General features: G+C 34.4%; 1 protein-coding gene across 1 annotated transcript; it reads left to right on the top strand.

The window, feature by feature from the left end:
• Positions 1–249: 249 nt before the first annotated feature.
• On the top strand, positions 250–12,188 carry TMEM244 (transmembrane protein 244). Its single transcript, XM_035320809.1, has 6 exons — positions 250–282; positions 6,403–6,488; positions 7,020–7,093; positions 9,577–9,702; positions 11,149–11,193; positions 12,094–12,188. Exons 1-6 carry the CDS (start codon positions 250–252, stop codon positions 12,186–12,188), a joined length of 459 nt encoding a protein of 152 aa, XP_035176700.1.
• Positions 12,189–13,332: the final 1,144 nt, after the last annotated feature.

A 13,332-nucleotide genomic window follows, 5' to 3' on the forward strand; every position in this document is an offset into this window, starting at 1 on the left:
TAGCTGACCATAGGTACAAAAGTATGAACATTACATGAGTGAGTAGGATTTTCTGTTTGGTCTTCAGCCGCTTACAGTTAGCTCACAGATGGCTTCTGTCTCAATTCAGTTTAATCCAATCAACCTACCTCACTCTGTCCTATACTCACCTATAAGAATGTTTTTTGGGGTGAAAAACAGCTGCTTCTTCTGGCTGATATTGACATAAGGAATATAGCAACATCACTTCCTCTCACTCATCATGTGTCCATGGCTCTCAAGGTCAAAACTGCTGAAACCAAGGTAAAAGGAATTGAGTTTGTATAATGCCACTGGGTAGTTTGTATAATGTCACTGGGTAGTATTTAGAGTATTAGGTAGCTACTGCAGGTCTTGAAAAAGCAATTGCTTTCATTCTTATGGAGTATTATTCAATGTTTGCTTCCTAAAAAGCAAAAAGAACGGGAGAGCTTATTATTGGGCTGGTAGTAAGTACTGCAAAGTATACCTTACAAGAAGGATTTCAAATTATGTGCTGTAGCTGCATTTATGAGATCTAATTCTTGAAATTGTCTAATAAAATCCAAAATTTAATGGCACCAGAGTATTCCTAATACTCTTTCTTTAAATTGTTTTAGCATATAATAAATGAGGTATTATTTTTAACTTGTGTTTTTCACTTTTAAATATTTGAGGGGTTAAAAAGGAAAAAAAAGTTTGAAAATAAAATAAATTTTGAGTTTTAAATATATATATAAATTTCAGTGTAAAGGGTAAAGGAAAAGGAGTTGAATGTGATAGAAATGGAAAATTTTCAAAGAGTTTCTATTTTTGTGTTATTAAATTAAGAGTATATTCTTAGCACTGCACTGCATGCCTTTCTTTAGCTGTACTCAAGTGAGCAAAGCAAGCTAATACCTCACTACATTAGACAAGGACTAAGAATGTTCTGGGTACAAAGAGAAAAATCCTGGGCCTTTGAAGGCAATGCAAGTTTGTCCCTGACTTCAAGAGAGGCCAGGAATTCACCTACTGTAATTAGAGGTCAACAGGCCATCAGTTCATAGCCTTCCTTCAGCTCTGTTATTTTCCCTTCAGTTCTGTCTCACCACTTTTATGACAGTACAAATCTGCATCTGGAGCAGATAAGGCTTAAAGGAGGCAGATGAAGGAGAATTCCAGGAAATGTGTGTCTGCTAAGAGAAATGGGATAAAAATGATTTCCCCCCCCAAAAAAGGGCCCAAGATTCAACTTCCAAAGTTTAGGGATACTTTCAGGGGATGAGGTGCAGCACAGCTACTAAACTTGCATGCAACTTTGCAGTCAATGAACATTACATGGCCATGGGGTACCCCATGATCCAAAAGAATGAATGATACAGTTTATCTGGCCAATTGTCATTTATGACGAAATTAAAGATACTGGAAAAAAGGAGAGCTGTATTTTCTCCTTATATAAAACTGGTTGACAAGAGATTAAATGTTCTCAGTTTTTGTTTTGGTTTCTTTTGATGTAGAGAAATAAAAATAGAATAAGATTGTCAAATATCAGTTTGTACAGGCACGATGGGTTTGTCTTCTGTTGCATTAGAAATAGAATATTGCCTCCTTGCAACTGTGAGAGATAAATGCAGTGATGTACTTTCACTTCTCAATATCTAGCAAAATAAAAGTAATATAAATGGTTAGTAAATTTGCGGTATCCATACTTCTGTAAGTGTCAGATGGTTCTGTAAATATATCTACCACACAACCATTCAAAGACCTACGGCCAGAAGTGAACAATAGAGCTGTCTGAGTGAAGCTTCATCCAGAGAGGCACCTGGTTTTGCTTTGAAGAATACATTGTTTCCAAAGGCAGTTTGTTCCATTGGCTAATTGCCTTTACAGCTGAAAATGTCTTGCATGCATCTTTTGAATTTGTCCAGCTGTAACTTGAAGTTGTTTACTTCATGTGGCTTTTCTGACGGATTAGAGCCCCTAATACCTAGTATTTTCCACCTGCAAAGGAACTTATCCATCATAATCAAATCAGCCCTCAGAGCTAAACAGATTGACCTCTTTAGAGCTGTAGTCCTAATGAATAAATAAATGAATAAATAATTTTCTAGCCATCAGCTCTCTTTTGTGGCTCTTCTCTGCACCTTCTTCATTTTTAACATGTTTTTTTAAAAATGCTGGCACCGAACTGGTTGTCACTTTGTCTTCCTAAGTGCTGTGTTTAAGGGTAATACCTCTTCCTTATTTCTCTTCATATTCTCCCAGCTTAAATCCCAAAGCCTTGAGGGCTTGTTTTCTGTCAGAGTATGGCAAAAGAAGCTCATAAAACTGAGTTAGTATGAGCTAACGTTCATTTATAGCTCTTTTCAGAGTCCCTGCCTCCTTGAATAAGTTCTCCTTTTTCAACAGCTTTTACCAACATAAAACAAGTAAAATCAAAATGAAAATTACATTTCCAAGTTGGCTACATTTTACATTTTTCTCTGAAACCTTGGCTTGACTTTTATTTAAAAATGAGGATTTCAAAAATATTCTTTTTTTTTTTTCTTTATTATTTGTGAATCACTTGTCAAGAACATTTTCCAACTTTATCCTCAAAATCCATAAAAAGGACGAGGGCATAGAACTATTCAATAACCAATTTTGATGAAAATTATTGAATAAAAGCAAATAAATAAAAGGAACAAGTCTCTTTCAAACACTGCAAAATGGAAATGATTTGTGAAACTTTGCAGCATCTTATAATTTCTTTATGTTTGGTTTGCTTTTAATTTTTCATCTTACTCCTCCAAATAATTCATTTTCCTTTTTAGTTATAAATATGCAATTATTTTCCCTACCTCAGTCCCTGTAGCCAAACTGCACACATGATTTCTTTTACCTTTCTTCAAAAAAGGACTTCTATTACCCTATTAGTTCTTACCTAGCCTTTCTTAAATACAGTCCCATTGTGTCACATATCAAAGATAGAAACACTGGCTTCTTTTGCTTTGAAACAGTGCTTTACTATACTCAGTTTGTAATCTCTGCTTGCCATTCTGATACACTGAAAAATTATGAACAGTTCACTATGGTCTATTTAATTTATACAGGGTTACTTTTCAAGAATTTACTTCTGAATGAATATCTGTATTTGCAATTTTTCATCATAGTCTTCATTTTTCTATTTTAAAATTGTTTTTGATTAGTATGGACAAGAATTTCTGTAAAACATAAAAACTTTCAGACTTGATATCAGATTAAAAAAATTAGATCTTTGGGGAAATTCAGCAGGAAATCTTGAATGGCACAAACATAAATTTGCAGGCTTAGGACCCATATTTACGTGTCCAAATGTATGTACTTAATAATGGAATCTCTTTAGTAATTACATTCCCCTTAGATGACTATTGCAGTACGACATTGCTCTCAGGCAATGAAAACTGCCACTGCTACTTTCAAACTAAATCACTTGATGTAACTTGACAAAATTTAAAACCTGTTAATAGAAGAGGAAGTTGAAAGTTGATCTAGTTACATCTTTTCACAAAGAGAATATAGCACTAGAAAAAGTGCAAAGAAAGACAACAATGCCCCCCACCCCCCCGGTGTTTTCTCGCAACACCCAGAATCAAATTGTGGTACTTTTCTCAAAAAGTATTCTGGAAAATGAAAGCAAGTTGAAAAGGTAGGGGAAGAAAGACCCATCAAGGTCTTCAAAATGCTGTGATGTGTATGCAATCTCTGTTTTTAAAAGGTTTTAAGGTTTTAAAACATCTGTCCCTGGAAATAAATATTACTTGTACTTCCCATGTCCTTATACTACTTCCCCCAGTTTACATATTTGGCTATTGTAAAGTATAGAATATGGCCTAAATGGAATTTTGGACCAGAATGGTACATTTTTTTGATGTGCCTAGAAATATTTTATGTAACACCATCTTTCTGTGGCAGTGTTCTCTTTTTAAATATCTAGACCATGATTAAAATGTCCACTGCAGAACTAAGACTGTAAAGGCTGTAATTTCTATTTCTGTTGAAGGGGAAAAAATACTATGTCTAGTTAGTCACTGTGAAATCTACTAGTATATATCCATGCAGAAGTGGGATACAGCTTTTTTCTTGAAAGTGTAAGTTTGAATTCTTTTAGGTAGGACAGGCCATCAAACACAGGGTACAGACATCTTGAGTAAGTGCTATCCAAATCAAGCTAATGCATTCTTAAGAATGCATTTTATGAAGAATGCATTTTATTAAGAATGCATTCTTAAGAATGCATTTTCTGCCACTCAACTCTTACTTTGAAGTGGAAAATGATGGAGAGACACTTAAAAACTGAAATGAAATACAGATTTAGCTTCTGCAAAATAATTATTGGCAACTGAGGCACCAGAGTGACTAGGTAAGAGATCAGAATGACCACAATGATCTTATTATGGGTCATCACTACAGTTTTGCTGTGTGGAGTGTTGCTGTTAACAATGTCCATGTTCAGTTTTTCACGAAAGAACAGGATTACCAGAAAGAGAAATGATACTCTGTTGTCTGTATGCTTCAAAAAAAAAAAAAAAAAAAAAAAATGCAATGAAAGAGGGTTTATCACTACATGTTAAGTAGCTGAACCTCAAGAATATGAAAAGATGAAAGAATAACTAATAAGAGAGTACTGCTGTGGGACAAAGAACCAGGATTTCATCACGTCTTCAAATTTCATAAGGGAAAGTTCAGTTAAAGTGAGAATATACAGGATCATAAAAAATATAGTATGAAATAGGACATAATAGCAGCACCAAATAAAGAAACATGAAGTGAGTAGGTGAACAAAATGTAAGCTTGAGAATAAAGTTAAATAATGGAAGATTAAAAAAAGTAATAGAGGAAAAATGGAACACATATGGAAGATGACGCAAAACCACAAATACTGATGAAAAGGATAAGCTGCAACAGATACAGAACTTTACATAGGAAGAAGCATTTTGCAGTGGTTTCCTCACCCTTAAGAGTACAGGAAGCAATTCAAAGATAAATTTCCTATAGTATTCATAATCCAAGTGGAATAGGTAAAACAACACAAAAGGCTAGATGGCTAGATGGCTGAGGCTAGATGGTCAAAATCTATATGTAAAATTTATTGCTGGAATAACAGTCAACACTGCATTTTCAATAAAACTTAAAATGCTTCATATGTCGGAGATCTATGGAGATCTTACCAGATAGTCAGGTAAACACACATTGCTAGTTTCAACAATTTGGTAGCCAAACTGGAGAATGGGCAAGAAAATTTTTAACTCATTATATGTGTTCATTATATGTGCTATTTCCCTAGGGGAAAACAAAACAAAAGAAACAAAAAACAAAAACAAACAACCAAACCAAACCAAACCAAACAAACAAAGAAACCAACCCACCAGCAACAGAAGCACAAATAAACACCTGGAATGTCATTTTATCATCAGAGAAAACAAAAATGCCATTGTTATGCATTAGGAAGTCTCTGTGGTTATTACCAAAGTATATTAAACTTAAAAACGTAATTTTACATGATACCTGGAGGAATTAATACAACTCCTTGGGCCTGCATAATTCAGGAAGCCAGCTTAGATGAGCACAGATGTGAATTATGTTTCACTTGAAAAGAAAGGATCTGAAGGCATTTTAGGAACATTATCAGGTGAAGGCTCACAATTTTTGCTCTGGATGCGTTACGTCTGAAACTTCAGGTCAGAAGTGAAGACACTTCAATAGAATGAAAGAAAAAACAATGCCATGATACACATGGAAACACAAATTATTTTATAATTCTTTTTATAATGTTTGTTATTTTAAAGACCCAATGCTTGATAATAAGATAGTGGTACTTTCTGAAACTCATAGTTTTATGTACATTTTTAAAATTTGGACTTGGAGTTTGTTTAAAATAAATTCAAAAATAATTGAGTTTTGAAAGGTGTTTAACAGCTATCCCTCATTACTCATTTAAGTTGCCTACATCCCTACCTTTGGATGTAAACACTGGAATGACATACTTTCTAGAGGATGGAAAATATAACAATCACACCTTTACAATTTTCTACATTTTATTTTTATACAGTTTCAACAAAATTACAAGGATGGCATTTCTTTTAAGTTAAAAATCAAGCTAGTTACACATCTGAATGATCTGAAACTCTCAAATGTGCTTCTCATTCCCTGAATTCTTAAAATTCTGTAGCTAAGTAGTAGACTTACAAATAAAACAAAAAACTGTGCATTATAACAATGCATTAGGAGCTAAAGTTTACTAGAAAGCCTTTAACAACCTTTTTGTAATCAGCAACAGCAAATTTTCTAAATATTACATTTTCTAAATTATTAAAATTAATAGACATCTGGAATTATTTTTGTCAATTATGTACCTAATGTAAACACGCAGCGTTGGTTTTATTCTCATTTTCCCTTTTGCAGGTTGTTCTGCTGAACCTGTTGATATGCATGGCAGTTTTCTACACTGTGTATTATGTTGTCCTTTCCATTGGCTTTGCAGTATTCAAGTAAGATTTCCATGTCTTTACTATGACTGCATGTTACAGATGGATATAGTGGGTAGAACCGTGACTCTGTAGAGGAGGCATCCAGACTGGAGGCATCCAGCCCATTATTCTGTGAACACATTTTTCAAATTCAGTTAAATTTTTATACCTGAACCTTCATTTAAATGCATGAAGTAAATAATACTCAAAGTAAATATAAAATGCTGGCTCTAATATACTTCCTTGCACTTGTAAATAAATAAACTTAAAAGAAAAGATGACATGAAAAATTAAAAAGGAATGATTTTATAGTCAATAAGAAATATAAATTATTTTCCCTTAGGAAGCTATTGACTAGCATGTATAGTGTCAGGCATTTTAAATAAAAAGATGGAGAGGAGATCACAGAAACTGTGTGCAAGGGCAAAACCATAACCTGAATGAAATGTAGAATATTCCATTTGGAATCTTATTTAAAAGTACCTATAATATGTTATGCAATCACTAAGGCATTATTGAAAATTTATGGTTAAATTTATTCTATTTCCACAGGATTCAAATGTTGGATGGTTTGGCACCTTTTGATTTTAAGACAAACCCATCATGGTTTAATCCACATTATTTAGGTAATTTACTTTGTTGTTGTTGTTGTTGTTGTTTTTTCCCCAGCCAAGAAAATAGATTATATCTGGATGTAAACTCATTTTCCTTATCGGCAATATTTTAGAACCCTTTTAGTAATATAGTGGGCATTAAAATTTCAGAGTTTGATTATAATTCAGTCCCTAAACATATCTTTATATATCCTAATACAAATTCTTGCAGTATCATCTGAAGCCTTCAAAATAATTTCACTTTCCTAAACTGTCATTCTTAAATTACATGCACAGGTGAAATTTTTCTCAGACTTGTGATCTATTTTACAAAGGCAAACCACATCACCTGTAATTAGAACTGCTCAAAAGTAATTTGTTCAGTTGATAATGTTAAAAAGAGTGATAAAAATTTATGTATATTTGTACATTGACAATACAGATTTCAGATGAAAGAAACATGTCATTTGTAGCAATGGAAAAAGAAAATTTTAATCATATTCCATTAAAATTACTTTTTAAGGCTCTAATGTAATTACTGTATCTCAATATGATTTTTCTGTTCCAGAATTGTATCAGATAATTTGATGCAGCATGCTTATAAGGTGCCAAAGATAGTTGGCACATCATGCAACTTGGTAATATTCAATCACACTTTTTGTCCACCCTATGAAGTAACATGGAGTAGCAAAACCTAGCAGGATCTGTTTAAAGGCTATGGGCACAGAGACACACCTGAGCTCTCTAAATGGTATTGCAAAGGAGAATTAGTTTGTTTAAGGGTCTTACTCATGCCTTTTAAAAACAGAATGATGTCTTTAAAGATAATCTCAAAATAATAATGGAAATCTCAGCTCAGAACTGAGCTATTGTTACTGGCCCAGTTTTGTGGAAAAGTATACAGTGCATCTGTCTACAATGTATTTTATTTGTTTATTATTTTTTATTATATCTGTATACATGGCTTTTACTTGTGAAATTACAGAATTATTGGGAAAATTTAAATGAATACTATTAACATTAAATCTAATAAACTAAAGAAAGCATTATGCATTACAAACATTACATTTTTGAAGCGCATTTCTGTTTTCCTAACCACATGTGTTTTTATCTTTTTCTTGGTGTTTTTACATTTTTTTAAACTGCTGGATGAAAGATCCATATTACAGTAAGAACTAATTGACTGTGTAAAGAAAATAATAAAATTGAGAGGCACAAAATGCTGCCAAATGTATAAATTAAATACAGCAAAAAATAACATTCTACTCCGAGTTACAGTAATGTTAGCTATTACATTACTACAATGAAAAAAAATAATTCAGATAAAAATGGGAGTTCAATATACCTAGGGACATTAAAAAGAAGAATGAAAAGCCTTCAGATTGAAAATCCTATGAATCAGTAGTGTGCTGTTATTGTCTGTTCGTTACATGAGCACTGAGGGCTGAGCTGGAGGAGTCATCAGGCATTTTCCATTCAAGCCCCACTAGCTCAGGTAGCCACCCAGCAGGACATGAGGGCTCACCCACAAGGGTTTCTATTGGTCCTACCTCCCATGCTGGCAAGAAAGTGCTCTGCGAGCCAAGCTGAGTGAGGCTTTGGGGAAGCCTGCACCTCCCAGCGGAGCAGGAGCACATCCACGCCTGGCCTAGCTCCTCTGCTCCATGATGGCTTAGGTGGTTTCTGCAGGCCACATAGCTTGCCCGTGAGGCAGACTGCCTCACAGAAGCAGACTGTGCAGACTTCCTTGGTCAGCTTGCTTTATTAGTGTCTCAGCAAGATAACTCAGTTATTTTCACTTGGTGGGGAATTCTCTCTCGTTGTTTAACCTAACACAAAGCCAGACAGCAGAGATGGCAAGTGTATGTGGTATGGTGGCAGTATGGCAGCTGTGTCAGCCTTGCCATCAGAACTGAGAAGTATAAAACCTTCTGGTTTTATACACCATGAGATCCACATGGATGGCCTGTGCTTGCTTTGTAGGCTCTCTGCTCTCTTTCCCCCCTTCCCCTTGCATGTGTCATCTTTAAGTTGCACTGATAGAAGTGTATGATGCAAACAAGTGGACAGGGAGAAAACTGGAGTTTCATACTGGATGTAACCCTTTAACCACACCGTTCTGTTTTGGAAGAGAAAAAGTTGCCTCGTGTCAGTATCAACCAAGTCTATTTAATGCCATACACAAAGACCCTGGATGGACGGTCTCTGAGTAAGATTTCCACACTATTTCTTCACATGGAGCATTGTTCATCCTCATGTTTTTTACACAAAATATGGAACATTTGAAAGTCTATAGGCAAATTGGGATACAACCAATGCAGGTGTCTGTGGTAAAATTAGAAATGAACTTTATAATGAAAATGTTAGTGTAATATTTGATGTAATCAGAAATAATTTGCATAATATTGTATCAGAGATTTTAACTTCCTAGTGTTATTACCTTTGAACATGAGAAAAAAAAAAAAAAAAGCCTTTCAAAACTATGCTTAGTGTAAATATACTGTTTTCATTTACAGTTCTTGTAGTCTCATTGGAAATAACCTTCTTCATTTGTGGTCTGTTATTTGCCCTGGTTGTGGAAGAATGGGTTTGGGATTATGCTGTAACAGTCACTGTTATTCATATCATCATAACCTCAGTTGGTAAGTAGGTTTGCTGCTAAATATATGCCTAGTGTCACAGACTGAAGGACCAATTGACCGTGACTCACCCACTGTACTATGGGACTAATTTTTCCTTGGAGCTGAATACACATTCATCTGTACTTTCCATCCATTTGATTTATCCATGTTTTTAAATATTGGCATTGAAAACTTGATTCTGTATTAGTTGGATTATTAAAAAAATAATAATAACAAAACAAAACAATTTTCATATAAAATTTCAGAGTTTTAGCTTGTAATCTGACAGTTAATGTCAAATATCTAGCCTAGACACAGTTTCTGGGAGGTGTATTCTTTTCAACAAGAAAGTAATATTTGTCCATTTCTGACATTTTAAGCGTTACTCATTAAAACTTCAGCACTAATTCAGAGTAAAAATGAGGTTTACTTCAACAAAGATGAGTCAGAGTTCTTAAGTTAGATAAATTAACTGTATTTCAATGGGGAAATGAATGCATTTTACCACTGAAGCATTTTTTCTTTATTTTCTTATTCTTTTTTATTTTTTTTCCTGAAACTCTTCCCCTTTTTGCAAATGAGGAGAAAATAACTGGCTGCTGTACATGAGCCTCACCTCCACTTTGTGCCAGTACCTAGTATCCTGCTCCTTCTTCTCATGTTGGTTAGCGGGAGGCTGCTATGGCTGATTCAGAAATACATTTTAACCCCATCCACATGGGATTTTTTTTATCCTATAGCAATGAGCTTAATATTTGTATTCTAGAATTTAGGAATTATATCATATGGTGCACTTTGATCTCCAAACAACAACAGAACTGTTACTGTTGCTTTCAAACGGCCAACCAAAGTTCTCCTGCCCTGCCAAAGCATGCACCATGCCTCCTAGCTCCCTTCAGTGCCTCAACAGCCCTGCTGGCTCTTCTGGGGGCTGATACGGGCTCATATTGATCATACGGTGGGCATATGGGTCATTGTACGTGAGATGAGGGTAGCTGCATGACACATAGCAAAGCTAGGTAACTGTGATGATTCTGTGCACAGTTCTAGCCTGTCTTTCATGTGCTGTTATCACCCATTAAACTAAAAACATTAGACAGGTTAAATTATTTGCATTGCAGCAATATGGAAGCACTCTACTAGCTGATCAGTCTCCATTATGCTAAACGTTGTACAGTTAAGTAGTAACAAACCATTTCTTTTTTAGAGATTTTACAATCTAAACCTTCAATTTAGCACACACTTTTAGTGTTTAAAGACGACTTCCAGTTCAGCTACCTTCGTGCAACAGTATGACCCAATATCTGAATGATTAGGACCTCAATAAGAGTTTGCAATTTCAATAAATCTAAAGCATATAATTTCTGAAAGATAACTAAACAGATACTGTATACTGTAATGAAATGTTTGCATATCCTCATACTTATTGTTTAAAAATTTACATTTCTCCTTTACTTTTCCTTGCAGTTATGTCTGAATTCCCTCTGATGTTACACTGGTGGCTGGCATTAGGTAAATTTAAAGTTCAAATCACTAGACTCTGGAAAAATTGCATTTACAGTATGATTTATTTTTCTATTAAATGTCTGTTGTCACAATACTTCGGGAACTGTCAGTATTTAAGGAAGAAATATATTCTTTACATTTACACTTCTTTTAAGGACGCAGGCAAGTAGCACTAAGCTAACATTTGACTTGCCTTAAAAAATCACCTATTTTAAGACCAGAATGTACACAATTTATGTTATTCTTCCTACCAAACAGCAGATATGTTCACATTGCTGAAATGAGCCATGTTAATTCCTGAATAAACAAGCTATCTATTTCATCAAATTCAGGTGTCAAAAAGACAGTTAGCCAAACTAATCTTCCTTGGTACTTCTTATAATCAATGGAAAGAAATAGACACTTTCAGAAATATTTTTTATAAACACTATGTACAGGCACTATGATAGATGAGATAAATCTCAGTCATCACATTTCCTTACAGTGAATAGCAAATCTAAATTTTAGAATGTTTAATTTTCTGTAAAATTAGAAATATAGTCATGTACTAGTATATATCATCTCGGAAAACAGTTAAGGGAGAAAGTGCTGGCTTCTGCTCTTCTTTCTTTTATGATGTATAACATGGATCGACAGCTGTAGTAAATTCCTAAAAGACAGAGACAGGCAAATAAATCCCTTGTCCTGTAACTGGTTTTGTATCAACAACTACCGGGACTGATCTCTGTGTGGGTGGTTAAAGACGGGCAAAATGTTTAAGTAAACAGACCATTAAAAAAAAAAAAAAAAAAAAAAAAAAAAGAAAGAAAGAAAGAAAGAAAGAAAGAAAAGCTGACTAAAGTTTTATTATAATGTTTGTATTCCACTGCAAAAAATAATACAAAACAGTCATGCTTTTTCTTTCAGGATCTGGAGTAATTTCCATGATCTGTGGAGGGCAGATTTTGGCATACTGCTTGTTCAAAGACAACTTCATTTATCCAGTTCTAGATGATTTCTGAAAAGGCACTTTAGAACTTGTGTTTATATTTATATAATTTCAAAGATTTCTTTAACAGCATAACTAAAATGAAGCTAGAAACTGTCTAATCATAAGGCTAATATTTAGCTTACCGGAACTCTTGTATGTTACATTTGTTTGCAACGTCCATGTAATGACTTTTAGCTATTGTATATAATCACTTTTAGTTTTTGTATGTACATTTTCCATTAAGCAATTAGACACACTGCTTCCATTTTAAAACAAATAAACCACAAGGAGGATAAGAGCTCTTGTAAAATCCTCTTGTAAAATCCTAAAAGAAAAAATGGATTTGTATTTAATGTTCTCAGACCACTTATCTGTTGTGGTTTATAAAATATTGACTGTAACTCAGGCTGGAGTCTGGCCTCTCACAAGTGCAGAACTTTAAAGTCACCCTAGCTGGCATACATCATTTTAAGTATAAAGCAGTCTTTACTGGCAAAGCCCTAGCAAAGAAGACTTCTTGAAGAGTGCATATCTCTGCATCTCTTTCCATCTTAAAGCACTCACCTAGAAGGTGCTCAAGACAGAAACAGGCAGACTTACAATCATCAATATTTAGTTGATTCCCTGACTTCCAAGAACGCTACAGCCAAATGCTTTCTGTGACAGCTTCAGGCCATTCTGTTTTTCACTAATGATCCAGTTATGGTGTGACTGTGCTGGAACGATGAAAGGCAAATGCTGCCTACAGTCACTTTTTTATGTATTCTACAGCTGCATGTGGCCCATGATGAAGTACTGGTCTATGGATAGTAGTAATCAAAAGAACAACAAACCTATCGCAGTAGTGGCTGTATCTATTTAACCATAATAAAATCTTAATAGCAAAATTGCTAGGAGGCAAATTCATCTTAAATATATTGTTAGTAATTGGATTTCAACTGCAGTTTGCTTGGAAGAGCAGGACTGGATTGGTGTTTGCACAGGAGCACAGTGTTGCATTTGCCTTAATTTTACACAGCAGATGATGCCTCTGAAGAATATGTCCCTTCAAGATCTAATAAAACATTTTAGAACACATTGCAAGTTTTATAGTTTGTATGTACATTTTAATACTGAAAGTTCATGTACAATGAGAAGCACATTTCAGACTCCCAAAAGTATGGGATTGTCTTTTG

This window comes from Oxyura jamaicensis, chromosome 3, assembly GCF_011077185.1.
Source record: "Oxyura jamaicensis isolate SHBP4307 breed ruddy duck chromosome 3, BPBGC_Ojam_1.0, whole genome shotgun sequence".
In the NCBI taxonomy this organism is placed as follows: Eukaryota; Metazoa; Chordata; class Aves; order Anseriformes; family Anatidae; genus Oxyura; species Oxyura jamaicensis.

What these genes read in the sequence shown, in the direction of transcription:
- TMEM244 (XM_035320809.1), top strand. Translation starts at nt 250, where the DNA reads ATGGCTCTCAAGGTCAAAACTGCTGAAACCAAG. An exon ending in TATCATCATAACCTCAGTTG is followed by an intron (nt 9,703 to 11,148) that starts GTAAGTAGGTTT and finishes TTTTCCTTGCAG; the next exon opens with TTATGTCTGAATTCCCTCTG. An exon ending in ACACTGGTGGCTGGCATTAG is followed by an intron (nt 11,194 to 12,093) that starts GTAAATTTAAAG and finishes TTTTTCTTTCAG; the next exon opens with GATCTGGAGTAATTTCCATG.